The 26,859-nt window shown below is 35.7% G+C and overlaps 5 protein-coding genes across 8 annotated transcripts; 2 read left to right on the plus strand and 3 right to left on the minus strand.

Annotated features, from left to right (window-relative positions):
* Window positions 1–218: 218 nt before the first annotated feature.
* Window positions 219–5,811, plus strand: LOC123228963 (phospholipase D delta-like). The gene is made up of 10 exons (XM_044654493.1): window positions 219–1,452; window positions 1,621–1,737; window positions 2,390–2,584; window positions 3,095–3,376; window positions 3,471–3,539; window positions 3,699–3,846; window positions 4,043–4,191; window positions 4,536–4,703; window positions 4,872–5,072; window positions 5,285–5,811. Exons 1-10 carry the CDS (start codon window positions 541–543, stop codon window positions 5,576–5,578), a joined length of 2,535 nt encoding a protein of 844 aa, XP_044510428.1. The 5' UTR covers window positions 219–540; the 3' UTR covers window positions 5,579–5,811.
* Window positions 5,812–6,498: 687 nt separating this feature from the next.
* Window positions 6,499–7,290, minus strand: LOC123229375 (plastocyanin). The gene has a single exon (XM_044655149.1). The coding sequence runs from the start codon at window positions 7,178–7,180 to the stop codon at window positions 6,659–6,661; it is 522 nt and encodes a 173-aa protein (XP_044511084.1). The 5' UTR covers window positions 7,181–7,290; the 3' UTR covers window positions 6,499–6,658.
* Window positions 7,291–9,523: 2,233 nt separating this feature from the next.
* Window positions 9,524–10,797, minus strand: LOC123229374. The gene is made up of 4 exons (XM_044655148.1): window positions 10,586–10,797; window positions 10,420–10,502; window positions 10,067–10,324; window positions 9,524–9,961 (listed from the first exon to the last, which is right to left on the minus strand). Exons 1-4 carry the CDS (start codon window positions 10,707–10,709, stop codon window positions 9,791–9,793), a joined length of 636 nt encoding a protein of 211 aa, XP_044511083.1. The 5' UTR covers window positions 10,710–10,797; the 3' UTR covers window positions 9,524–9,790.
* Window positions 10,798–11,159: 362 nt separating this feature from the next.
* On the minus strand, window positions 11,160–12,601 carry LOC123229373 (ornithine decarboxylase-like). The gene has a single exon (XM_044655147.1). It carries the CDS (start codon window positions 12,528–12,530, stop codon window positions 11,295–11,297), a length of 1,236 nt encoding a protein of 411 aa, XP_044511082.1. The 5' UTR covers window positions 12,531–12,601; the 3' UTR covers window positions 11,160–11,294.
* Window positions 12,602–20,291: 7,690 nt separating this feature from the next.
* LOC123229958 (serine/threonine-protein kinase STY46-like) lies at window positions 20,292–26,764 on the plus strand. 4 transcript variants are annotated; one of them, XM_044656014.1, is made up of 16 exons: window positions 20,293–20,927; window positions 21,020–21,134; window positions 21,365–21,462; window positions 21,570–21,686; window positions 21,797–21,851; window positions 22,153–22,263; window positions 22,433–22,483; window positions 22,894–23,045; window positions 23,121–23,228; window positions 24,393–24,466; window positions 24,598–24,773; window positions 25,391–25,486; window positions 25,718–25,798; window positions 25,876–25,929; window positions 26,202–26,335; window positions 26,404–26,764. In XM_044656014.1, exons 1-16 carry the CDS (start codon window positions 20,734–20,736, stop codon window positions 26,438–26,440), a joined length of 1,653 nt encoding a protein of 550 aa, XP_044511949.1. In that variant the 5' UTR covers window positions 20,293–20,733; the 3' UTR covers window positions 26,441–26,764. The 4 variants fall into 4 exon arrangements, with proteins under 4 accessions (XP_044511952.1, XP_044511949.1, XP_044511951.1 ...); XM_044656016.1 differs by having other exon boundaries at window positions 20,294–20,927; window positions 22,433–22,477; XM_044656015.1 differs by having other exon boundaries at window positions 20,295–20,927; window positions 26,407–26,764.
* The last annotated feature ends 95 nt before the right edge of the window (window positions 26,765–26,859 follow it).

The following is a 26,859-nucleotide window of genomic DNA, read 5'->3' on the forward strand; positions in this document are numbered from 1 at the left end:
GTGACCAATATCTTCCGTCGGGTCTAACCAAGGTTTCTATGAAACTTAAATAATCATCGACTCTTATACATGTAGACTAATCATTTTACCCTTTAAATAAAATTAGTTTTGGGGTGCAAAATTATGATTTATGCATTAAGCACGTGTAAAAGGTTTACAGGCCAAACCTTCCATGGGAAATTGTAAATCCTTCCCCGACTCTCAGATTCATAAGTAAATCAAAATCATGGTACACCTGGTAACCTGCCACGTGCACTGAAACTTTGTCTATACATCGCAATACCCGAGCCCATTTTTCTTTTCCCACGAGCACTCCTCTTGTTCTCGTTCTTGCACCTTTCCGCCATCGGTTTTCCGGCGTTGGTTCATCGGAGAAACCACATAAGTCGCCGTAATATTCAACGGTTCTTTCTTTTAGGGAAACTTTCTCTACGGTTTCTCCGGTAACGGCCAACGTTTCTGTTCACATTCCACTCCTAATCAGTTTTTTTTCTTTATTTTTTTTAATTACCGTTCAGTTTATAATAAATTTTAAAGTGAATGGCGGATAATTCTTCGGATACAGTTGTTTATCTTCATGGTGATCTGGATTTAAAAATAATTGAAGCTCGGCAGTTGCCAAATATGGATTTGTTCTCAGCCCGACTTAACCAATGCTTCACTGTATTTCAGCGTTTTCCAAAACCGTTCTGTGGCGTTAAAAAACACAAGTCTCACCGTACAATAATCACCAGTGATCCGTACGTCACCGTTTGCTTGGGCGGCGCTACGGTGGCGCGCACTCGCGTGATTTCAAATTCCCAGAGCCCTGTCTGGAACGAGCACTTTAAAATCCCCTTGGCTCACCCAGTGTCTCACATCGAGTTCTACGTGAAAGACAACGACGTGTTTGGCGCTGACTTGATTGGCATTGCAACCGTTCCAGCTCTGAAAATCAAATCTGGAGAAACGATAAGTGATTGGTTTCCAATATTAAGTTTAAATGGAAAACCACCAAAGCCTGACTCAGCAGTTCGTATGGAAATGAGATTTACGCCATGTGAAGATAACCCATTATACCGTTACGGAATCGCGGCAAATCCAGACCGTTTCGAAGTGAAGAACTGTTATTTCCCGGTGCGACAAGGCGGGGCCATTACGCTATACCAGGACGCGCACAAGCCTAAATCGATGCTACCGGAGATTGAATTGGATAATGGGAATGTGTATAAGCAAGAGGGTTGCTGGGAAGATATATGTCACGCGATTTTAGAGGCGCACCATATGGTTTACATAGTGGGTTGGTCAATTTTTGATAAAGTGAAGCTGGTTAGAGAACCCACGAGGCCATTACCTAATGGTGGGGATTTGAGTTTGGGAGATTTGCTCAAGTATAAATCTGAAGAAGGAGTCAGAGTTTTGTTGTTGGTTTGGGATGATAAGACTTCGCATAATAAATTCTTCATCAAAACGGTATGCGTGTTTGTTTTTACTTATTATTTTTACTGTGTATAATTGACATGTCATTTTCAATCCTGGTTCTTGCTAAAACAGGAAATTGAGTAAAGAAAATACAAGAGAAATGTGCTTGTTTGAGGTTGGATTATGTGAATCTTATTACATATAGTGGGTTATGTGCAGAGTGGGGTGATGCAGACTCATGATGAAGAAACTCGGAAGTTTTTCAAGCACTCTTCTGTTCATTGTGTGCTGTCACCTCGTTATGCCAGCAGTAAGCTTAGCATTTTCAAGCAACAGGCATGCTTTTTACCATTTTATTCTAGTTAAATTTGCACCGTTTTTGATCATTTTTGTTTCTGATTGTAGAAACCTTTTTATGGCATTTAATTAGAGTAGTTTTCCCTGGTATAGTAACCATTATGCAAGCTATTTGAACTATATTATCATGTTTTAACTTGTTCTCCACCAGAATATTATTTGCACCATTTCATATGTTTTGAAACATAATCTGAATAAGCCAAGCAAGGATTGTTTTGTGCTGGATGTTAGTCCCTTTTTTTTGCAACCAGCTTATGAATTCCTAGAACTCTTCAACCTGTAATTTTTTACTTTTTATTCATCATTCTGTCATTGGTCATTTTATATCTTTTCTGGCCCGTGGTTATCATATTATTGTTCCAGTTCCTCCTCAAGTCCCCATCCCGCATAGTAAATGGGAAGTCTGTGCTCATTGGTCAGGGATCTTTTGTAATCTTGAATACACAAGCATGCACAACCCATTAAGTATCTATAGAACCTATTATGCAGTATTGTCTAGTGAATTTACAGAAATTTGCTTGTCTAGTACTTGGAAATCTATGACAGAATGATTTTTCTCTAGTAATTGAAAATCTATGACAGGATGACTTTTCTTTATCACTTACAATTTTTGTGTCGCATTTTACTTCAGCTTGTTGGAACCCTCTTCACTCATCATCAAAAATGTGTGATTGTGGATACTCGAGCACATGGAAATAATCGGAAGATAACTGCATTTTTAGGTGGACTTGACCTTTGTGATGGACGCTATGATACACCTGAACATAGACTCTTTCAGGATCTTGATACTGTATTTCAAGATGATTATCACAATCCGACGTTTCCTGTGAGCACATTTTTATTCCTTGGAATTTTTTGTTTTGTTTCAAAGTGTACTAGTTCACTGAATTTACCTGGATATAATTTTTGAACTGCTGAACTGAACTTTTGGATGGTTCTATAGCTTCTACTGTCATTTTTATATGGTTCATGTACATTATCCCTTCTTCCTGAAAATTTGTAAAACAGGAATGCAGGTCAGATTGATAAAAGGCAAAATTCACAGATCCTATACTTTCTGGGCAGTATGACTCCTAGTTCCTATGGCCCCTTTTAAACGCTCTTGGTATTTCTCAGTGGTAGTTAGGAGTGACTTATTATAGTTTAAATACTAATAGTGTCACTAAGAACTATAGAATACTTTCTGCAGATCTTGCAGTTCTGTAGAGGACTGTAGCTCTGATGCTTAAATAGCCTCAACCCTGAGAGATTTCAACTAGATTTTAATGATTCTATTCTTATGCTGGACCTCACCAGATGAATTGTATTCTTACTCTTTTTTCCTTTATAAGCGTAGGTTGGAACCAAGGGTCCAAGAGAACCATGGCATGATTTACATTGCAAAATTGAAGGTCCTGCTGCATATGATGTACTCATGAACTTTGAGCAGCGTTGGAGAAAAGCTGCAAAATGGTCAGAATTTGGACGACGGTTCAAAAGGGTAACTCGTTGGCATGATGATGCTCTAATAAAGTTAGAGCGCATCTCATGGATACTTAGTCCTTCTACAGCAATGCCTATGGATCATCCTACACTAAGGGTTTCCAAGGAGGAAGATCCTGAAAATTGGCATGTTCAGGTTAATCAATTGGAAGTTCCTGATGCAAAGTTTTGGTAATTTTCATGATCCTTTTGATAATATTTAAATCTTTATTGATCTTTCTAAATTACAGGTTTTTCGATCTATAGATTCTGGATCTGTGAAAGGATTTCCAAAAGATGTTTTTCAAGCTGAAGCTCAGGTTTCTTATCCTTGCGGTTTTTTTTACCTTGTGATATAAATAATGAAACATAAACTGACTCATACATGCAGTCTTTTACTCTGGTGTAAGCTTGTTGTATTTCTCATATAATGTGCCATATAAAGTTTCTAATTTATTGATAACTCTCTTTTATTGCAGAACCTTGTTTGTGCCAAAAATTTGGTGATAGACCAGAGCATTCAAAAAGCATATATTGAGGCAATTAGATCTGCACAAAACTTCATATATATCGAAAACCAATATTTCCTTGGATCATCGTATGGGTGGCCTTCTTGCAAAGATGCAGGTTCCGTCTTTGACTTTTCTGTGGAATACATTTCTATCCTAAAATATTCAGCACTTGCCTGTCCTTTTTATAATATTATACACTTTTATGTTTGTTTCTGAGCAGGGATCATGCTCAGTTATAGTTTGTTTGGCAATTTTTTTTTTCTCTTATGAAAAATTTCTTCTTAAAGTTATCACTCTGTTGGAATTATTAGGTGCTGATAATCTAATCCCAATGGAATTGGCATTGAAAATTGCTAGTAAAATCAGAGCAAAGGAGAGATTTGCAGTTTATATTGTCATACCGATGTGGCCCGAGGGTGTCCCTTCTTCTGCCGCTGTCCAAGAAATTCTCTTTTGGCAGGTAAATTGGCGGATAATCAACTCAATCCAAGAAGTCAAGTAGGCAAGTTAAAGCACTCAAAGTAAAGAAAGGAGATACTAAAATGGTATTGTGAACATATTGAATTGTCTTGAGATAACTAATAATAAACCATCATATCAAAGGTGGTGATTTAAGTCCTAATGGAAACAGTTTACTATATACTTCTGCCTTTTCACACCAGTGACATGCTTTGCCCAAAAGCTGGTAACAAAATTGGTTTTGGTGGTCAACAGAACTTATGTTTTGTAGACGGTGTATTTTTATACATATCATTGGTGTACAACCATATTTTTTGGTGTGACTTTGCATTTTTGCTTATGCAGAACCAGACAAGGCAAATGATGTATGAAATCATAGCAAAAGAGTTGAAGGCCATGGATATGGTGGATGCACATCCACAAGACTACCTGAACTTCTACTGTCTTGGCAAACGAGAAGAAATTCCCAAAGAATTGTCTGATAGTAAGCATACAGCCACCTGTGGAGAGTCGGTAATTATACTGCACAATTTATTTTAATTATTTTTACTAAAAATGTTGAAACAATTTATTATTCCTTCTTTGCATCTTCAACGTCTGGTGTATGTATGACTTGGAACATAATAATCCTACTACATTATGATAAATTTGAGAAATAAGGACTTCATAATCTATTTTCAGGTTCCAGCTTCGCAGAAATTTCAACGCTTCATGATTTATGTGCATGCCAAGGGAATGATTGTTGATGATGAGTATGTAATTTTGGGATCTGCCAATATTAATCAGCGATCTATGGCAGGTTCCAGAGACACCGAGATAGCCATGGGGGCGTATCAACCCCATCACACATGGGGTAAGAAGAAGGAACATCCGCACGGTCAGGTTTGTACTTTCTCATGATTTGACAAGTTTACATGATTAGTCGCATTGCTGGTTTAGAGGTTTTTGCTTGCTGTATATCATGGCCCGAACCAATCAAATGCTGTTGATCAGCTGATTATTTAACATATGGGCAATTTGGCATGCTTACAAACTTCCCTACCTGGAGCAGACTACCGTGAGTCCCAGAGTAATTGATGGCATCCACACTGCAGGTATATGGATACAGAATGTCACTGTGGGCAGAACACTTGGGGATGGTCGATGGTCGCTTCAAGGAACCAGAAAGTTTGGATTGTGTGAAATTTGTGAACAAAATTGCCGAAGATAACTGGAGGAGTTTCACGGAAGAGGCTTTTACGCCATTGCAGGGTCACCTTCTCAAATATCCAGTGGAGGTAGAGCGCAATGGCAAAGAAAAACCTTTGCCGGGATTCGAAACATTCCCAGATGTTGGTGGTAAGGTTGTTGGATCACAAACAAATCTTCCTAATTCACTAACTACATAAAATCGCCTCTGATTTTCATAACGTATAGTTCTCTTTTACAATCTAATTTATGATGTATTTAACCTGCCTAGTAAATATGTGATTCATAATGTCATTGTACATTCATCCCACCTCCGGTTTAAGTTGTGGAGGAAAGGGCATGAAAGAGAGAGCGAACTTGAAATTCAATTTGTAGAAGAGGCAATAAAAGTTAGCAATGAAAGTGTAGGAAATGATAGAACTTGTCACTTGAACTCTGAGAGGTGATGCTTGCTTGCCTGCTTGTAATGAACGTTAATGCCACGCCCATGTACTCAAATTGGTGTTTATGACTACAATAATATTCTATGTAGAAATAACTTGTTACTAACAGTGATAATAGAATGAGTAATTTTAAATTAAAAATATAATGGACAATCAAATCATTCAATCATAGTATATTAGTTTGAGAAATCATTAATATCTAATCCACTTATTATATATTCAATATTATTTTATAATTTTTTTTGATCAAATTCATTTCACTTATTTCAATAAATTTAATTTAAAAATAGACTTAAATCAAATCAGTTTTAATTTGAATCTACATTTAATTTAAATGAGTTGAATTCAAATTAAAATTATAATTCAATTTGAATTTAATTTATTTATTTTTTTAATATCATTATTTATCTCATCGGTAAAGTTATTTATTTATTCATCAATATTGATCCTCTTTTCAGTATTATCATTTATCTTATTTGCATTGTTAATCTCACCAGCAGTTCTTTGCTTACATTATGCATTAGCTCGTATGAGCTTGACCTTCCTTCGTTGGACTTTAACTCGCTGGAATCCATGATTTAATTAGGCTGAGAGAAAACTAGAAGAACTTTGTATGGAGTAAATATCCAGATGCTAAAAAAAGAAACTAAAAGACATACTCAATCTACGTTGCAAAGTAGATGAAAATTACAAAAGCATATATTGGTTTTGAACATCACATACAAGTCTCTCGTCCCCCAACAATGATAGTATGATACTCGTAGACTCACTCAATTTACCATCAATCTGGGAAAAAAAGAAGGAAAACAAAGAAACAAAGTCTTCATTGATGGACACTTAGTTCACAGTCACCTTTCCCACCATGCCAGCTCCCTGGTGAGGGGAACAGTAGAAAGAATATTCTCCTTTCTCAGTCAAAGTAACAGCATAAGTCTCTCCCGGGGCATTCAGCAGGTCCTCGTCAGACATGGAGATTTTCGAAGCATCAACACCACTTGGAATCTCATCCTCATTGAACACCACGTTGTGCGGGAACCCAGCGTTGTTCTTGAACACAATCTTTTCTCCAGAGCTAATAGAGAAGGAGTCTGGGACAAAAGCCAATGACCCATCATCGCCACCGAGCAAAATCTCAACGGCCATGGCATTGCTGGCAGCAAGCATTGCGCTAGCAGCTGTGGCCGCAACGGCAACACCGAAGTCCTTGAGTGAGGCCTTCACAACACTACTCATTCTAGGAACAGTTGAGGCTGAAGCTGAAACCTTGACACTGGAACTCATCGCTTTGGCTGTCGATGCACTTGCTTTAAGGCCAGTGAAAGATGGGATAACAACAGCTGCGGAGGTGACAGTGGCCATTGTTGATAGTAAATATTATTATCTTCTTTGTGGGCTGAGGGAATCAGAAGAGGAAGAGGGTGAGGTTGGTTTTTATCAGGGTGACTCGATTGCCAAGTTCCTTTTGTGTGGTTCATATTCGAAGATGAATATCTGTAGATAAATGGATGATGAAGTGGGTGGGAGGAGACATGGGTAATCCAGTGAGAATGACTCTGATTGGCTGGCTTGGATACTGTCGTTGACGTGGCATGAACGAGGAGATGTAATGTGGAGAAAAGGAAACATTAGAAGCAGTGAATTGGAGAGGAAGAAGATAAGTTTTGCATGGAATTTACTCCAATTAAGCTTCCAAACTAAATCTCTTCTTGAAAAGATGGATTATATCTTCAGTCCAGGCCAAAAATTTTATTGGATCACATGACCACTGGCAGGGCAAATCAAATCCTAAAAATTAGAAGTAAATTCAAATTGAAGTAATTCAGACTCAAATAAATCAAACTTAATTAAGAAATTTTGTTTGAGAGAATAGTTCAACTCATTTACTCCTCTAATGCCATTATCCAGTATTCACTCCAAACAATGGTCCATCCAATCCCCACCCATTCAGCCTTAAGTTTGGGCAAAGATATTTTCCAGTTATTGAGGTAATAAAAAATGAGATAAGGCCAGTCTTGTTAAATATCGACAGCCCGAATAAGATGAGACTTCCATCCAATCGATGTAAAACCATTCTTATCTTGGCATCGTAGAATCAACAAAACATGTGGTACGAATGGTGTTTGACGCAGTAGATATTTTACCAAGACGCCCCCAAAAACACAAATGGGACAACAGAGGTGGCTCTGCTGGAATTTTTGTTAGTGGTGGTTATCAGATCTCATGTTTACGGTCAATATTTTGTAGGTGAATGAAGTGGATATAGAACCTTTTCCATCAACCATCAAGGAATTCAGTTAGACATGAATTTGAGCTAACTCAAACCTAAACAATGCCAATTTAAACTTAATTTAAATCTAAAATAATTAATTCAAAATTAAGTTTGATTCACTCAATTGATAAATAGTATCAACCAACAAAAATTATTAAAACAGAAAAAATCGTCAAAAGAGAAAAACCATTAGAGATAATAAGAATGGTTTGAATATAAAAAAAGCATTATAGAAGAAAAATAGCTGTAGAAGAAGAAGAAAACGAATCATTGGCATGACAACTCCAATGAGACGATGCCAATGAGGAGGTTTTGAACTAAGCCAATCAACGATTTGAGCTAAAGCATCTGAGATCAGATTTACCCCCAAATTTGCTCACACAACTCCACAGGTCAGATTTATCCCTAGATTTGATCACACAACTCCACTCTCGAATGGAAAAGGAAGACCGATGACCCAACATGATGGCACTTTCAGATTGCACAGGTTTGGAGAGCCTAGATTAATGTAATGTGAAGATTAACATCTCTTGTAGTCTAATCTAATTACTATCAAGATTTCAAGGCTAGAATTTGTGACTAACAAACTTTATATTTGATCTGGGTTGATACCAGTTATGTCCTTTCCATGCTCTATTCTATCATTCATTTAAACACCTCTTAAAATATCAGCATCAATCACAAAACAATGCCAAAAACTATAAATTGCCTATCAGCACACATGAATTAGGATTCCAAGCACCATGCCCATCGGCCCATCACTACACATCTCCTACAGTCATTCATGCAAAACAATGCTAGACCACTCTCTGAAAAGTTGATGACATGTTTGTTTGTTTGTAACCATTAGTATTCAACCTAAGGAGAATGCAGACAGTTTATCCAATGTATTCTAGCTTCCTCGCTAGCAGAAAGATCAAACATAAGTAAATACATATATAAAAATAATTAATTTAGAAAATTTGAGAAATAGCCATAAAGATTCTACTTGTCTTTTACACACAAAGATTTCATTGTAATAGAATTTAAGGGAATGGTTCATGGGATTAACATTTTTGTTTCAGAATTTTCGCAGATGAAAATGTTTGCAGGTTATATGGATTAAAAACAGCTCTGTTTCATCCACCAACCTAAAGACCTACAAGATTTTGATTTAAATTAATAAAACTATTGCAACTAAGTATTGTAGGACAATTCAGATTAAAACCAACCAACATATCATGCTTTCTAGCTGAGTACATCAACAGCCATTAGAAAGCATATTATGCTATTAATAAAGCCACAGAAGAAAAGCACTCACACCAAAAGTCATAGTCTTTCATAAATACTATCACCAAGTATTTAGAAAACACTACCGGATTTTGCCCTTCTTAAAACCATTCCAATATCTATCCCAAACAAAAACCCTAATCTTGAGTAAAGAGTAGCCAATGTAAAGAAATACCAAATTTGAACCACATTTCAGGAGCATTTCCAATCTGCAAAGTATGCAATATACTGCTATAGAACTGCCCTATCAATATAAAGTTCCATGTTTTTCCAATATATTCTATGATCTAATACATAAATTTACCAACTTTTACTGAATACAATAACTTATTTAATTACACTAACCCATATAGAATTAGCAATTATGTACAACATCATCTTCACGATTTAACAGAAGAAATGTACGGTATACATGACATTATTTCATCTCTTTAGACAGGAAACACATTGTTATTATCTTCATCATCCATATCAAAGAATTTGAAGCCGCCTATATCCCATTTGGGATCTCTGTAATTGAAACTTGGATTCACATAACACTTCATCTCATGAAACAGATTCAAATTATCCACCAACTTATGAAACACATTGCAACCACAGCACTGCAAAAACCATGAATCAAAATCAAATCAATTCACAAAAGACACAAGCCCTAATAATTTAAGTGTTTGCTCATAAAAAAAATTTTCATCAATTTCGTAAATTACCTGCACAAAGACGGTGCCATCAGTATAAGCATGAGGATTGATAGCACGAGTGGTTCTCTGACCACAAACATTACAAGTGAAAGCAACGCGCATGCGTCTACGTGGAGATTTTGTGAAAAGAGACCAGGGGAAAGTCGATACCTTCTCCGTACTGGATCCGTCCTCAGCTCCAGCTGGCACCGACGGACCTTCCATACCAGAACCTGTTGTCCATCCTCTCACTGAAGCGGCACTCAGTACTAATCCCATCGCATCCTCCTGATTTCATAAAACAAAACGCGAAATTGCAATTTTGCCACCACAACGGAATTAATTCAGAATCTGATCGATAAATTTATCTTCCGAAACTTTACCTTGGAGAGTGTTTGGTTGCCGAAAAGAGGGACGATGCTTGTCTCATCGGAGTTTGATTGGAGATCGGAGTCTTTACCGTTCTCTGTGTCCATATAAAGGTACATATCAGGAAAGAAAAACTAAATAAATGATGAAAAAAAAAAAAAGAGATCGAGAGTATCTTACTTTTGGAAGGAGATTGGAATCGGAGAAGCCTCGTTGGTGAGTTTTTAGTGGTCTTGGTGGAGAAGATAGAGAGGGGAGAAGAAGATGAGGAAACAATTGAAGCGGAAGAGCTTAGAGTTTCCATAGCGATGAAGCGTAAAGGCAGAAACGTGATTGTCCTTGCAAGTGCTTCGATATTTTTTTGGGTTCAGCCTTGATCGCAAAATCAACCAAGCTGTCTCTAATCCAACGGTTCTAAAATTCTGATAAAGCAGATATGAAACACAGGCTAGTTCGGCCATTGCCCATTGAGGAAACTGGGTTGGACTGAATGCAGGCTAATATGAAGTGGGCCTATTGGCTCCTTTGAGTATGCTGGTTGAAATAAATTTTTTACTTGTTGAAATTTCCAATTGTAAAGGGTGTGCAAGGTTGACTAAAATAACATTGCTTAATCAACTTTGTTATTCCTTTCTTTGATAAAATAATTAGCGTGTGTGCACTAAAAATTGTTTGTAATGTTGGCTAAATTGCTATTAATATAACTATTCTCATCTGTGGAGTGGATTGACACATTCAAACTAAATTTGGGCAATTAAATAAAAAGATAAGTCTTTATAACCCAAAATCCATTGGTACATTGATAAACATGACAATAATAAATGGTCAACAAAAAGGCAAAAAATACATAACATTTTATCTAGTTAGAGGCCATTAACCATGAAATAGCTCATCTTGGATTAGAGTAAGCAAGATGAGTCAAAATGGCAGCTGTGTTAAACCCATTAAAACTGGAACCACCCGCCGCCGTATACGCACCCGTGTTCGGAAACACAAGCCAGTCGTTCACCTCAAGTTCAGGTAACTGGTAACCCGTCAATACCGTATCCAGAGCATCGCACGTCGGTCCAAACACCGTGGATTTGTAGGTTGGCAACCCCTTGCACGTCGGGTTTGCACGATTTGACGTGCAAGCAAGCGGCGTGCACGTGACAGTTGCATGATCATATAGAATGCAATTAAAGGACCCGTAAAGCCCGTCGTTTATCCAATACTCCCGTAGTTCATCCCGTACACGCTTCCCTATTATGTTTGTGGCCAACGTGAAAGCTGACTCCGCGAAAAATCGGCCAGGCTCCGATATGACAGTCAGTCCCGGTTCGTTTGGGAAATAAGTCTGAAGAGCGGATTTCACTACTGAAGCAGCTTCATCAAATTTCGGGCCAGCTGTAAAACCGCCGCCAATATTTAGTACATTCATTCTGGGCATGGCAAGCTTCGTTGCTGTTTCGAAAACCGTTTTAGCGGCTGCTATGGCTCCACGATACGCGCCAGAGTGTGCGTCTCCGCTTCCTATATGAAACGAAACGCCTATGATATTGAGTCTTGCAGCTTGAGCGGCTTGGAGTAGTGGGGCTATTTCACTGGGAAGTGCGCCGTATTTGGGACCTAGTGGACACCTTGCTTCAGCGTCCTCTGGAGCTTTAATCCTTAACAGTAGATCACATTTCGGATGCCATTTCCGGATCTTCTCAATCTCTTCTCTCGAATCAAACGTTGTTAAATTAACGCCAACACTTGCTGCGTACTTGATATGAGACTCTGGTTTACACGGGTTTGCGAAAATGATGCGGTCTGGTTTCACACCAAGTGCTAAAACGGCTTCAACCTCTGCCCGGCTCGCGCAGTCGAAGTTTGAACCGAGAGCCGCAAGGGCACCCAGAAGGGCAGGGTTGGGGTTACACTTGACGGCGTAGAATGGATGGACAGTAGGAAGGCTCCGAGTCCATTTGTCAGAGAGCGAAACGACAACTCCTAAATCTAATACGTAAAAGGGTTCTTGGTTTTGTAACATAATTGACCGCATGAATTCAGTCAACCCATCTTTTCTTAATGCCGTGGCCGTCCCTCCCTTCGCTCCTGGTGCACCCAATACGGCTTGGAGGCTGTCCGGGCATGATCCCATGGACGAACAAAAGAAAAATATAAGAGATTAAGGTTTGCAGAAGTTTCAGATTTGTGGATATTATGGTGTATCTTTCCAACTTATATATTGCGACTAGAGAGATGGCGTTAAGAAATGTGCAACTACTTCATATGGACCAGGATTGGTCAATCTCCTTTCCGTCCAGTGACTATGCTAGCTTTCAGAAAAAAAAAAAAAATTTCAATAATAATGATCAAGTCATAGTTAGGAAAGTTATTAAAGTTTTATTATTATTATGGAATTAGGATTTATAAGGAAATATAATAATCAGCAATTAGGACATTTAGGCAAGTAAAATTCAGGTCATTATGCCCTATAATTCCTGCAAAATTAATAAAAAGACAGCAAATAAAATTCAAAAAACTATTATCTTCCTTTTTGTTTTTGTCTTCTTTTGCTTTATTTGGGGTACTACTCTCCAAGTAAATCATCAACAATCGGAACTCTCGTTACTCTTGTTGATTTTCATGGATGAGTTCTCTTTAATGGACGGTGAGACTCATCACAAGCTTTGGAGGAGCAATCTCGTCTAGTTGCTGTGATTGTAAAATTTGATTCTTAGTGTTGAAGATATCGAATATATCATAAATTAAGTAAGAATCAAATAAATAATCATCAATAATTAATCAAACAAGAATCAAGATTATTAATCAAACAAATAATCATCAATCAAGATCAAACAATTAAGTCAACAATCAATCATCAATTAATTTCATAGATTAAAAACTCAATCAATCATAAAGATTAGATAATCAAAAAATTAATTTTTTTAATTTTTTTCTTTTTATACCTCATTGTATACTAATATAAATACTAGTCCTTCATACATGAATTTTACACATAAAAAATACAATTCTTTATACAAGAAATACAATTATATTATATTTTTCATGGTATCAGAGCCACCCACTGTAGTTTGAATATTTCTTTTTATTCAATAAATTTTGAGTTTATAAATTTTTTCTTTTCTTTTTTATCATATTTTAAGAACAAACTGATGTATCTCAACCTATTCTCATTATCTTAGACGATATCAACTACAATTATTGTGTCCAATTCATGTGGAACTTTCTTAAAAATCATATGATGTAAAGATATGTCATCAACAAAATCCATGAACTTTCACAAATGAGTTCTCTTTAATGGATGGTGAGATTCATCACAAGCTTTGAAGGAGCAATCTCGCTTAGTTGTGATTGTAAAATTTGATTCTTAGTGTTGAATATATCATAAATCAAGTAAGAATCAAACAAATAATCATCAATAATTAATCAAATAAGAATCAAAATTATCAATCAAACAAATAATCATCAATTAAGATGAAGCAATCAATCATCAATCAATTTCATAGATTAAGAAATCAATTAATCATAAATATTGGACAATCAAAAAAATTAATTTTTTTTCTTTTTATACCTCGTTGTATACTAATATAAATACTAGTTTTTTATACGTGAATTTACACACAAGAAATACAATTTTATTATATTTTTCATGGTATCAAAGCCACCAACTGTGGTTTGAATATTTTTTCTTATTCAATAGATATTGAGTTCATAAATTTTTTTTTTTCTTCTTCATCATATCTTAAGAGTAAATTGATGTATTTCAACCTATTTTCATCATGTTAGACGACTCTAGCTACAATTATTGTGCCTAATCCATGTGAAACTTTTAAGTCATATGGTGTGAAGATATGTCAACGTGAAAAGTGTAAACGTAAAAAGAAGTATGACAAATCCTAAGAAGAGTTTTAGACTCGAGTTGAACAATGAGATTACAACAATACTTTAGTAGTATCCATCAACATTCTCTTTGATTGATTCGAGGAGCCAATGATCTTAAGATTTTCTCGTTCAATAATTTTCATTTAGTGATTTTGCTCACACATATCAAGTTCAAGTCAAAATTTATAATTTGAAGCAACAAATTGGTGAGTCAATTAATAACTTTCATTCTAACATGTCTCCTCTATGGGACCAGTTAAGTTTGTCTAAGTCTAAGTGGATACATATGGTGATGTTGAACTCTATATCCAATATCGTGATAAACAATAATTAAATCAGTTTTTTATGACTCTTTATAAAGATTTTGAATCAATTGATTATCTCTTTTATCACATGGATGGTCTACCCAAACTTTGATACTGTCATTGGCTTCCGCGTGATTTTTAGATTCGTTTTAGGACTCTATCTTACCATAAATAATGGAATTAAAACAACTTCAAATTATGACATGAATTACGGCGGTAGATAAAGCCCTTTTCTTTCCGCATTTTGGACCCCAACAACAAGCAGGGTGCAAAGCAAGGATGTTGGTACTCGTTTGTTGAAGGATCTTGTCATGGTTATGTGCCTTCTCGAACTGGTGATAAGATGCGGGAAGATAAGAGCACCCGCATGTCTGTTTCGCATGGAGATGGGAAACATGGCCAGAATAGTGCGGAGAATAAAGTTTCTCTTAATCAAAAAGACTGGAAATGGGCATTCGTCGGAAGCAAGGAATGGAGAGGTCAGTCGATGATATGCTAACATATCCCTCTCATCCTCAATCTGACCTTGTAAACACATGGGATCGCCTACAGATGAAAGATCAACATGATAATAAAATGGGTAGTGTCAATGCGTTCAGCACAGGCCAAAGATGTCAGATGGAGACTTCAGTGGATTGGAAGCCACTTAAGTGGAACTCGTTCTGGAAGTTTGTCATCTCGGGGTTCGGGGTTCAGCCATTCAAGCAGCTCGAAGAGCCTGGGTGGCATAGGTTTCAATGAAGTTGCTCGATTACTTCTTGCTTTCTGTTTGTCACTCAATTTGGGCTGAAGACAATTCAATTGTGGTGACATTAAATGAGAATAATGTTGAATGTAAAGCTACGGATGATGAGGGCATGGCTAGTGCTGAGACCATCCGTATAGCACTCAACCTTATAGTTTGTGTCACAGAGCCTGGCGGCTTGACTGCTATTGTCAGTGTTGTGTTGACTAGCAGAGCTATATTCCAAAGAACAAAGAATTATACGATTCATTTGTCTCTATAACCATTCCTATCGTGCTTGGGTTCGTGCCTCTAGCTGTACTATGGGAATATGAGTTTCCGGCTTTCATGGGTTTGATCATTATGACTAGTCCGTGCAGGTGGTCGGCCAATAGGTTGCAAAGAGGAACATGAATACCACCCATTTCAACCTTGACAAAGTTGTATTGGAAGAGAAGAAAAGAAAAATGTTAGGAATGTGTAACAAAAAAGAAAGTCTAGAGAAGGATTCAACAAACTTCTGTTCGGTCCAAGGACTATATTTGTTGGATTAGAAAAATAATGTTATTAAAGTTATATTCAAGTCAATAATTATAATTACCCTAGTTTAATAAAGCATAGGGAAAAAAGTTATTAAAGAATTTTAGGTAAATATGATGCTCCTAACTATTTCATTTTTCATAATTATTATATCACTTCAAAATAATAAAATTTTAAAATAATTTTTTTATATATCAAATTTACCTTCAACACCCTATTTTTCCTCTTATATTTTCACTTATCTTCTTCTTTACATATGGTTCTACCGGTAGTTTGGGTGGGTGGTCGTTGTTTTGGGTTTGGATGAGTGGTGATGGTTATGGTTGGTTTGGGTTTGGATAGACAACATTTAAGATTTCCAAACTTGAATTACGAAAACTAATTATTGGGATTAAATTATAAGTTCATAAACATATAAAATAATTAAATTATCATATCAGACAATTTTGATAGAATTGAGTTTAAATTCGTGTTTTGATTAGTGATGGTCATAAAAGGTTTGGATTCAATTGAATGATGATTGTAATGGTTAAGATTTTCAAACTTGAATTGTTGGAACAAATTTATTGGTTTCAATGAATGTAAAAGGGTTTTGAGGCCAACCCTTACATAGTAAACTTTTCCCATTCCGTATTTGATCGCACTATCAAATGAAAAGTCTTTACCTAATTGCCCTATGTATCCAGGATTATTTTGTTGACAAATGAAAAGAAGTTTATATTGGCATTGCCACATTCAGCATAAAGGCTGTACAAATACGACTTCCCTTCTTTTTAAATAATCAATTCAAACATAGGGCAAGCTAAACGATGGGCTATACATGAGAAAATGTAGAGAAAATAGAAATTAAGAGAAGGGAGTTGAATGTTCAATTCAAGAAACAAAGCTTTTCGTCGTCCAAAATGGTGGCGTCTACGGGTAGGAAGCCTTCTGTTGAGGCAATATAGGCTCTTGCTGTCTCAGAAAATTTGACAAAATGGCCTGCCACGCATGCATAACATGTTTCAACTTTCAAGGATTGGTCTAACCTTGCTTTCCCTCATTCAATATTCTGAAATTTTAATTTGATGCATGGTTGCTCAAAACGTTGAAAAGTAAGGAATTGAACATTCAAATTATTTTATTCAATAACTTAACCAGTTGTACCTGCATAAGAAAAGAACTATTTCTATCGATGATTTAAAAATCGAATCGGATTGAGTAATTCAACCAGTTGAATTGAAAACTGACTCTAAGTTCAATCTAACTAATATCAAAAATCGGTTTTGTCATTGATTCGGTTAAACCCAGTCAAAATTGAGTTTGACTAGGTTTTGATTTTTGATTTTTTTTAAATTTTAATTGTTTTTAAATAATTTGATTATTTTTTTATTAGATTGGATAAATTTTTAAAGATTTGTAAGAAAAAATAAATTCAAAAATAAAATAAAAAATAAAAAATATTTTATATTTATTGAAATGTCTTTTATAGACAATAATTTACAGAATTATGTTTTTTTTTTATATTATGAGATTAAGACTTTTTTTTATTTTAATTGTTTCATTAAAATCAAATGAGTAATTGTTACTCTTTAAAAAAGATATGATCTAATTTTTATAAGTGTGAGTTTTTTGATTAATTTTATTTTTTACAAATTTTTAAGTAAAATCTATTCATTATAATTTAATAATAAGTTGAATCGATCAATTTTCTAATTGAATCGATTGAATTGATCAAACTATGAACTAGTAAAATAATCAATTCGATTACTTGTCTAATTTTAAAAACATCTGCATTGCATTTATGCTTGTTTTTGTCTGTTTAAACTGTATTTGCGTTCAATTTACTTCTCACCTAGGACTGACATTACCAAGAGGCTTTTGCTTACAGGGCTTTTAGGTATTTTATATATAAGCAAAGCTTGGAGACCCTTCCCTTACGTATTAATGGGTGATAGCTATTAATTAATTTACGATAATCCTACGAGTAATGATTCATTTTTCTTAAAAACTCGAACTTCTTGTTTGTACTGTACATATATACGTATCACAATGCTTCTGTCTTTCGATCATTTTTAGTGAACGGTTTTTCATATTCATACGTGCTGGCGAAAAACTAGTTGCACTTCAGCGTATATTGTGAAAAATGACTGCCTATAACCCCTTTCGGCAAAATCCGACCATCCTTTTCGGATAGAATCCGAGCAACTCGCCGTTAGATCTCAATGCGTATGGATACATAAAAATATTCGCACTTCAGCTTTAATTGTGAAAAATCACTGCCTATAACTTTATTTGATGGAGCCCGACCATCTTATGGGGTAGAATCCGAGCAACTCATTGTCAAAATATCTTATTTCAGTATGAGCACATTAGAAGATATATAGTGTGAAAAATCACTACAGACAACCTCATTAAACCCAATACCAGTTGGTAAGAAAATTAGAAATTACTCACCTTGGGATGGGATTTGTATAATAATCAGAAGTAAGCACTAAGATATTGGCACGGCTCAATCAAAGTAAGAAATTATGAAGATTTTTGCTTAGGATAGAACACAAAGTGAGAAAGTTCCATCTGAGTGAACCGGGCCAATATCATAGTGACTATTTCTTATCTCCATTTTGCACCACCTTAGCTGACGCATGCAAGGATATACATAAAAATATACCATGCATGTCGTTGTAGGACTGGTGTAAAGAAAGATCCAAAGAAACAAGAAGATGAAGAAGGGAGAAAGGTACAAGAAGCGGTGAAGAGAACGGCGATGTCATTTAAGGAGAGAAAAAGAGAGAGAAAGAGGGAGGTATGTATGCATTCAAAACTCTGGAGACTAGGACCAGAGGCCAGAGCATTCAATGGCAATCCATCTCTCCATCCCTCTGGATAAGATACAAGTTCTCTCATTAATATTGGAAACGTTCTTTCGCTTTGTCTGACTAGCAAGCCAGAGGCAACGCAGACTGCCATATTTAATTGCAGAATTACCCCATAATTGAAGAACATAACGCTCTATAAATCTACCTTGCATTAATGACAACTACAATGTATATTTATTTCTGCTGGAATCTCGTCAAAGTTCAGATTAACCACACACTTTTGTCCCTTGGTTATTGAGCTTTTAATTTAGTTGTGTAGCATTTCAATTTGATCCTGAGAAAAGAGTGAATATCTCGAGCATGCTTAATAACGTTGAATTTGAATTTAGTAATGTTGAAGAAGGTGAAAGGAACACTAGAGAAGGGAAAGAGTCAATAGAAAAAACAAAATGGTCTCTAATCAAATCATCCCATCAATGTAGTATTTGTTTTGTTGGTTATACTATCTATCAGTCTCTGACCCTTGCAGGTATATTTAATTAATTCAAATTAGTTAAAATTAAAACTTGAGTTAACCATTTGGATTTTAAATTAAATTTAAATCAATTTATACGTGAGTTTAATTCAGATTGGCAATGGGTCCACTTCATTAAAATGTCCAATTCACCAGAGCCCATAAGTGTCTAGGAGCTTTGAATCAAGGCCCTGGATCTGGTACTTCTCTAGTTAAAACCGGGCCTAGACAGAATTTTTCTCAGAAGAATCATTGCATTGCAGGTGACAATACGTTTGAACATATGAAGCCAATCATTCATTCTACTTGTACCTGAACGGTCATGGTCCAACTCAAACTCCAAGCGCGATTCCTTTGGAAAGTGGGACATGTGCTGTAAGTTGAAACATCCTCAGGGACAAATTACTTTCTCGTCTCCTAATAGGTCATCTTTCATAGTGGAAGAAGCATCTTCCCAAACATCCATCATATTATTGTAAAATACTGACCAAAACACTGTACCCAAAAAAATACAAAGAAGAAAACATCACTCCACCACAGTCCCATGTTTCCAAATCACTGTACAATCCCTTTACCCATGGTTTGTAGAATCATGCCCACATACAGTCCCCTTACCCATAGTTTAAACGTGATTTGATTGAAAAAACTAAGAGTCTACATCAATTATAAAAAGAAAAACAATATGTCAATGCTTAAATTTTAATAAGACGTTACACTATATTGAATTTATAGAGAAGGAAAGGTTAGAGTTAGATAATATGTTGATTCATGATAACATAAAATTATTATTTAGTAATAAAAAATTTAGAAAGTCACGATAAATAATAATTTATGCTTTTTAAGAGATTTATCCAAGTTTTATCTCAATTTACGAGCTCACATGACACTAATAATCTTCTGCGATATTGTACCCATGAATTTGATTCAATCAATGTTTGACCTCATTGCACTACCGATGAAAGATGATGGACCAGCAGATGTGATTTTTTTTTTTTTTAATGAAAAAGGGAATGAAATTATGATTGGATGATCATCAAGTAATTGAGAGCTCAGAAGGTATCTCAATAATCCAAAATTTAATTGTCAGATGAAAGCTGTCTTATAATATTCTTTAGATTCTAGTGGGAAATGAAGCAACAAAGAAAGGCTATTGGGTAGCAGTGGAGGTGCTTGATGTTATCAGCAGATTCAATTACAGCGGCCAAACAGAAAAATGTTATAAATCTGTATTAAATAATAAGCCAAGAGGGTGATACAAGCAAAGCGAGAAAGCATTGTTAGAATCCACGTAGATACGCGCTTATGGGTGGGCATTACGTCATTATTTAACCTTCAAATCAAATTGGCCACGTTTATAAGATAGCAGAGATGGACTTGGATTGAATGGAGGGAGCGAAAGATATAGAGTATTAGAGAAAGAGAAAGAAGTCATGGGAGATGGGAGAAAATACCCAGAAACATAATATTCTTCTTCTTCTTTCTTACATGCAAAAGGCTCACGAGCCATTGATCATTACTTGACTTTTTTTTAAGGAAGTTGAAAGAATTATTGCCGTTGATTTCATGTGGGTTTTATGTTGATGGGAGATGCGGAGAGTTGCAGTAGTAGAGCTGTGGATTTTTCACCCAGTCAGTGTAGAAAGCAGAGACAGAAAGTTGAAGTTTATGAGGAGGTTCTTTGTAGTCTAAAAGAAACAAATGAACAAGAGACAAGGCAGCCTGGTTTTGAAGATGAATTATGGACTCATTTTTATCGACTCCCCAAAAGGTACTCAAACCTTGCTTTGCATGATTTTCTTTTCCCTTCTGTTTTTCTGCAAAGTGGGAGAAAATTAAAATTCATTTTCCTTGGTTATCAAGGTATGCACTGGACGTGAATGTGGAGAGGGCAGAAGATGTTCTCATGCACAAAAGATTACTGGATATGGCACATGACCCTGCAACTAGACCTGCAATTGAAGTCCGGCTTGTGCAGGTATTTGTATGTTCCATTTCTTAAAAATATGGTGTTTATGTGTTCCTTCTAAGTAAATTTTCTTGCTTTTCTTAAAATCATGTGGAAGCTTTGTTACTCTTTGCTGCATTTGTTAGTTTTCATGAGTTCATGTGAGTTGCCAAGTTTTTACCATTCTTATCCTTGAAGATAATTTGTGATGACTCTTTGTCACTTTTAGCTCAAATTTTGACAATCTTTCTCTTGTGCAGGTGGATTCTGCTTCTTCAAGTCGTTTAAGTGAGTCGGTTCATTCAAACTCTCAGAGAAAATTGGATACCGTACATTCTGGCTACTTCAACAACCACAGGCATGCTTTTTTCTTTTATCTTTAGTCAAAGCTGTCAAATTTGGAGGCCTTTTAGATTTTAATAATGGTATTTATCTAGCTTTTGCCACTCTGTTCTCTGTTTTCAGCACGCATCCACCTCCTGCCTTTGGTTCATCACCAGATCTAGAGCTTGTGAATGTAGCAAACAGATCTGATGATCAAGATAAGGATGATACCATGAGTTCCCATCAATTTAACCCTAGGTAGATTGTTCTTAAATGCCCTTCCCTGACTTTGAGATTTTTTATCAATTGCTAGAATTTTCTAATTATTTTTGGTGGAATAAGATTTCACTACTTCCATAATTTTGTAGGCTAATGCATGAAATTACAATCTCAACAAGTGACAAGCCAAAACTTCTCAGTCAGGTAGCTAATGTCATTTGGTTATTTCTAGCTGGCTCTTCTTATCATCTATGGACATCATCTTGTTGAATTTCTCCCAAATGTGCCTGTTATAAAAAAAGAGATATTAGTAACCATGACATCTTCTGATTTATCTGGTTTGCCATCATCCCCATCCATCTCCTAAAACATGTCTTTTTGCATCTTATTCTTCAAATTAATTATTTGGCTGGTGGCTTTGATGGTTTAGTCAATGTGGAATAATTCTACTTCTGTTAAGTAGTGTGCCCAGTTTTGCTATTAAAAATTCTCTATTGAATTTCAGCTGACGTCCTTACTGTCTGACATTGGGTTGAACATTCAAGAAGCACATGCATTTTCCACTATAGATGGCTACTCCTTGGATGTGTTTGTTGTTGATGGTTGGTCACTTGAGGTATTTAATTTCTTTATGAGTTATAATAATAATGTCACATTGTGAAACATTATTCTACATGCAGTGTTTCAAATTCCTTGTTTTTCAGTTCTCTTGTATTTTTTAAGATTGTAATACTCAATTATGAATTTTTTCTCACTTCTTCAGTTGACCTCTTGTCCATATATAGGAAGCTGAGGATCTGAGAAATGTGCTGGTAAAGGAGATAGCAAAGGTTGGGGTAGTCCCTTTACTTACTGCTTGTCTTTTCCAACTATAATTGTGATTATATCCTTGGATTTTTTGCTTGCGGTGTGGGAAAGAATTTTTTATTTTCACTTAATTTAATGATGTTTTTCAGTTCTAAGTTGTTACTTGTTACTATAGCCCAGAGCAAATGATCCCTATTGGTTGTTTTATAGAAATTTCTGAAGTTTCTAATTTGCTACCTTATCCTTTTATCTTGGTGGTTGTGACTGTCCTAGTGATTTCCAATATTTCTCAGTGATAATTTCTGAGGAAGTGGTAGAAGAAAGTTCATACTTCCATTCAAATCTACATTAACTTTTTGAGGCATAAGATTTTGCATTTAACTTGATCTTTCATCCTTTTAGCAGTTACGTAAATTTGACAACTTAAAATGCTGTGCAGGAGCATCTGCATGGTGTATCTCATGCTGGAAAGCAAGAACAAACCAGAATCTACCATGTGAATTTACCTACTGATGGAATTGATGTTTGGGAAATTGATGCAAGCCTGTTGACATATGAATATAAAATTGCATCTGGATCATATAGTGATTTGTGAGTTTTTTTTCATCTATTAGAGTTTTTCTGTTTGTGAGTAAGAGCTTAATAGTATGCTTTTGATCGATGCAGGTATAAAGGTACATTCTATAGCCAAGATGTGGCTATTAAAGTTCTAACAGCAGAGCATCTAAATGAAAATTTGCAGAATGAATTTGCTCAAGAAGTCTATATTATGAGGTTTGTTATATCAAAATTTTTTATTGTCATTTGGACTGGTCTCATCTTTTTCCTTTTTCTTGGCTCCTTTTGATTCCACTTACACATGAACATACACATATATGTTGAGACTGATACAAATGCAGAATAACTGTTAAATATTGCTTGGAAACAAATCCAGAAATAAGAGAACTGACTGGAAATTGCACTTAAAAGGTACTCCTCATTGATCAACAAGAAAGTACAAAGAAGATAGCTGCACAGTCTATCTCTTAACTTGCAAAACCGGAAATGAAATAAGAAATTGATAGAAGAAATAGTCAAAGCTCCTGGCAATTCGAGAAGCCAATAGTCTCCCACAATACTATCCAATATCCAAATTCTGCTCATCCTCCACTTTTTCCAACATTCCCCTTGATTCTCTTCTTTTCTTCAGCCTAACAGTTTTGCCAAACTCACCAACCATATACAGCCAAGTGGCCTTACTCAATATGCTGTTAGAATCTCCCTGGACCACCTCTTGTCATGTCTCACTCACTGGTTGCTTCTCTTTGCTCACAATTCTGTGCTTGCATGTGTAGACTTTATGATTAGAGCTCTATCGGATACTTTTTCTGGAGAAATGTCGTTTGCCTGTGACTATCACGAGCATGCTTTTATAATCTACTAATGCTCATATATACATTTTAATTTATAAGTCCTTGAATCTTCTCATGGTTATCTAGATGCATCTTTATCTCTTCTGTTAGATACTGGTTGTCCAGGTGAAAGCATTCTCCTATTGCTTGGACATGTAAAAGTCTTTTTATTGTAAATCTGTGTGCTATACAATACTAGGAATTCTTTGTTTGTAAACTTAGTTGTCAATATTCAAATCTATTGAGACAGGACGTTTTGACCTACTGGATGAAAACAATGTTTCCACTTTATCATATTATTTTTCTTGGTGTGCAAATTGCCAATATAGATAAAACATATTTTAAGATAAGCAGTGGGTGAGATTGAAATATTCAAAATTTAAAAACTGAAAGATTTAATTTGATATTCAAAAGCCTATGATTTGTTGGATTATCAATTTGGATTTGTTTTCTTCCTGAACATTGAAAAATTATGCTACTGTCTGCATCCTGCTATCAGAAAATTTATTTATATTCTCTCTATAAACTTTTGCTTTGAAATATGTAGGAAAGTTCGGCACAAAAATGTTGTTCAGTTCATTGGTGCGTGTACTAGACCTCCAAGGCTGTGCATTGTGACAGGTATATTTAGATGACTAACATGTATTTGAGCACCATACTCATCATGAAAGTGCTTTTTTTAATCTGGATATATGACTTGTCATTTTTATTTTTAGTTCTTTTGTTTTTCTCTGTTTACATTTCCTTCTCAGAATTCATGTCTGGCGGAAGCATGTATGACTTTCTGCAAAAACAGAAGGGTGGTTTTGAGCTTCCATCCTTGCTCAGAATTGCAATTGATGTTTCCACGGCAATGAATTATTTGCACCAAAACAATATAATTCATAGGGACCTGAAAACTGCCAATCTTCTAATGGATGAAAATGGAGTAAGAGATTCTCCTGCTTAAGCCATTTCTTTTGTAATATTTGTTGTAAGTTCAAGAGTACTACATTCATCTACCCAAGGTGCGTGAAGATAGGGAAGAAAATTACAGATTGATTCCTTTTGAAGGGAGAAATGCAATTTCAAGAGCTGGCCATTCTTGCACTTTGTTATAATTCGGTAGTTGTGGTTTTTTTTTTTTTTTCCTGGTCTATGGCCTTGGGTGGGTTCTGAATTTGAGCCATAACTTCATGCCACGAGGTTTTTGGTGACTGATAGACAGACAAGTGTGCTGATTCTTGGCCCACTACCAAATTTCTTTCATTATGCAGTTCATTGAAGGAACGAAGACCTTTCCGGTTTGCTTAAGAGAGGTGTGCAGAGTCTTGGCTCCCTGCCAATTATTTTCACTGTGGCCTTCAAAGAGGGCTTCCTGATTTGCTAAAGGGATTGCGTAAAAATGCCATCTTATTTTGCTAATAATTGAGGCGTAGCATCGTGACTGCACTTATGAAACTCATCTATGTTAGAGCTATATCAGCATTTTTAGTAGGCTACACTAAAATTTACCAAAGCTTTGGAATTTCAGTCTTTCTTAATACTTTTAAAATACTTTCCTAGGTTGTTAAGGTTGCCGATTTTGGTGTTGCTAGAGTTCGAGATCAGTCTGGAGTGATGACTGCAGAAACCGGGACATATCGCTGGATGGCACCAGAGGTTGGTATTCTGCAATTTTTATGGTTATTGACCATCTGATTACGTATCGGAAACTAGAAATCACTGTTTTTATATTTAAATTTAGCATTTTTGCTTGAATATCCTGGCAGTGGGTTTTTCAGAATTTTTCAGTGCTAAGCACCACAAATTATGTGCTATTAATATTTGGATTGAACTAGCAATAGCCAAAAATATTTCTTTCATGTGCTTATTTGGTGATGATACTTGAAGGTGATTGAGCATAGACCATATGATCACAAAGCTGATGTTTTCAGCTTCGGCGTTGTGCTATGGGAGCTTCTCACTGGAAAGGTAACACTGTATTTCACAAGGAAAATGCTAGCTTCATCCAATGTTTCATATTTACTAATTTTTTTCCCATTTGACAGCTTCCATACGAGGACTTGACCCCCTTACAAGCAGCAGTTGGCGTGGTCCAGAAGGTACTCTTCATAAGCCAACTTCTGCTTAGGATTGCCACATTCAAAAGAAAATCTTAGTCTAGAAGACTGTCTTACAATCTGGTATTGCTTATGAACCATTAAAATTGCCCTTCTGACTTACTGGTATAAATTTATCCATTGTCAATCTTGAAAGGTAGATTCGGATGCGCCATTTGGTTTAGTAAATTGATAAGTACAGAATGCATAGCTTGTTATAAGCTTAAAACAAAAGCTTGAACTAATAGAACTCTCTTACTGGTGAACATTATTAGGGTATAAGGCCTCCAATTCCTAGGCATACTCATCCAAAGTTCATGGAATTACTTGAAAGATGCTGGCAGCAGGACCCATCTTTGAGACCTGAATTCTCAGAAATCTTAGAATTTTTGCAGTACTTGGCGAGGAGGTACAGAAAATATTGACTCAAGTCTTTTCTTCCATGATGCACTTTTAGAAACTTCCATAATCTTGTAGCAGGTTGCAGAAGAAAAAAGGGATAGCCGAAGAATAAGTTATCAGGAAGAGTTTGTAACAGTGTTTACACAAGGCAGCCATTGGAGTGGCATGAAAATATGGAGATTCTGTTAATCCGCTCTAGACTTCTTTCTGTAGATATATAAAATATATATATAATACTAGAATAGGGGCTTATTTAGTTATGTCAGATATTTGAGTATTTACCCCTGTTTTCAAACCTTGGACTAGCCTTAACCCAATCAAGAGGTCAATTTACGTCAATGTTGGTCTGATTGCTAGTCGAATCAATCACATATTAAATAAATATTTTAACAATGTTCAATTAAATAAAATTATGATATGATGGTTTGTAGTGCAACTGTGTCTTGGTGGTATGATAGATATAAACATCACAATTTGATTAGATTAATCTGATATAATTCATCGAATTAAATCGCAAGTCAAACCAGTTCA

This window comes from Mangifera indica, chromosome 11, assembly GCF_011075055.1.
Source record: "Mangifera indica cultivar Alphonso chromosome 11, CATAS_Mindica_2.1, whole genome shotgun sequence".
NCBI lineage: Eukaryota > Viridiplantae > Streptophyta > Magnoliopsida > Sapindales > Anacardiaceae > Mangifera > Mangifera indica.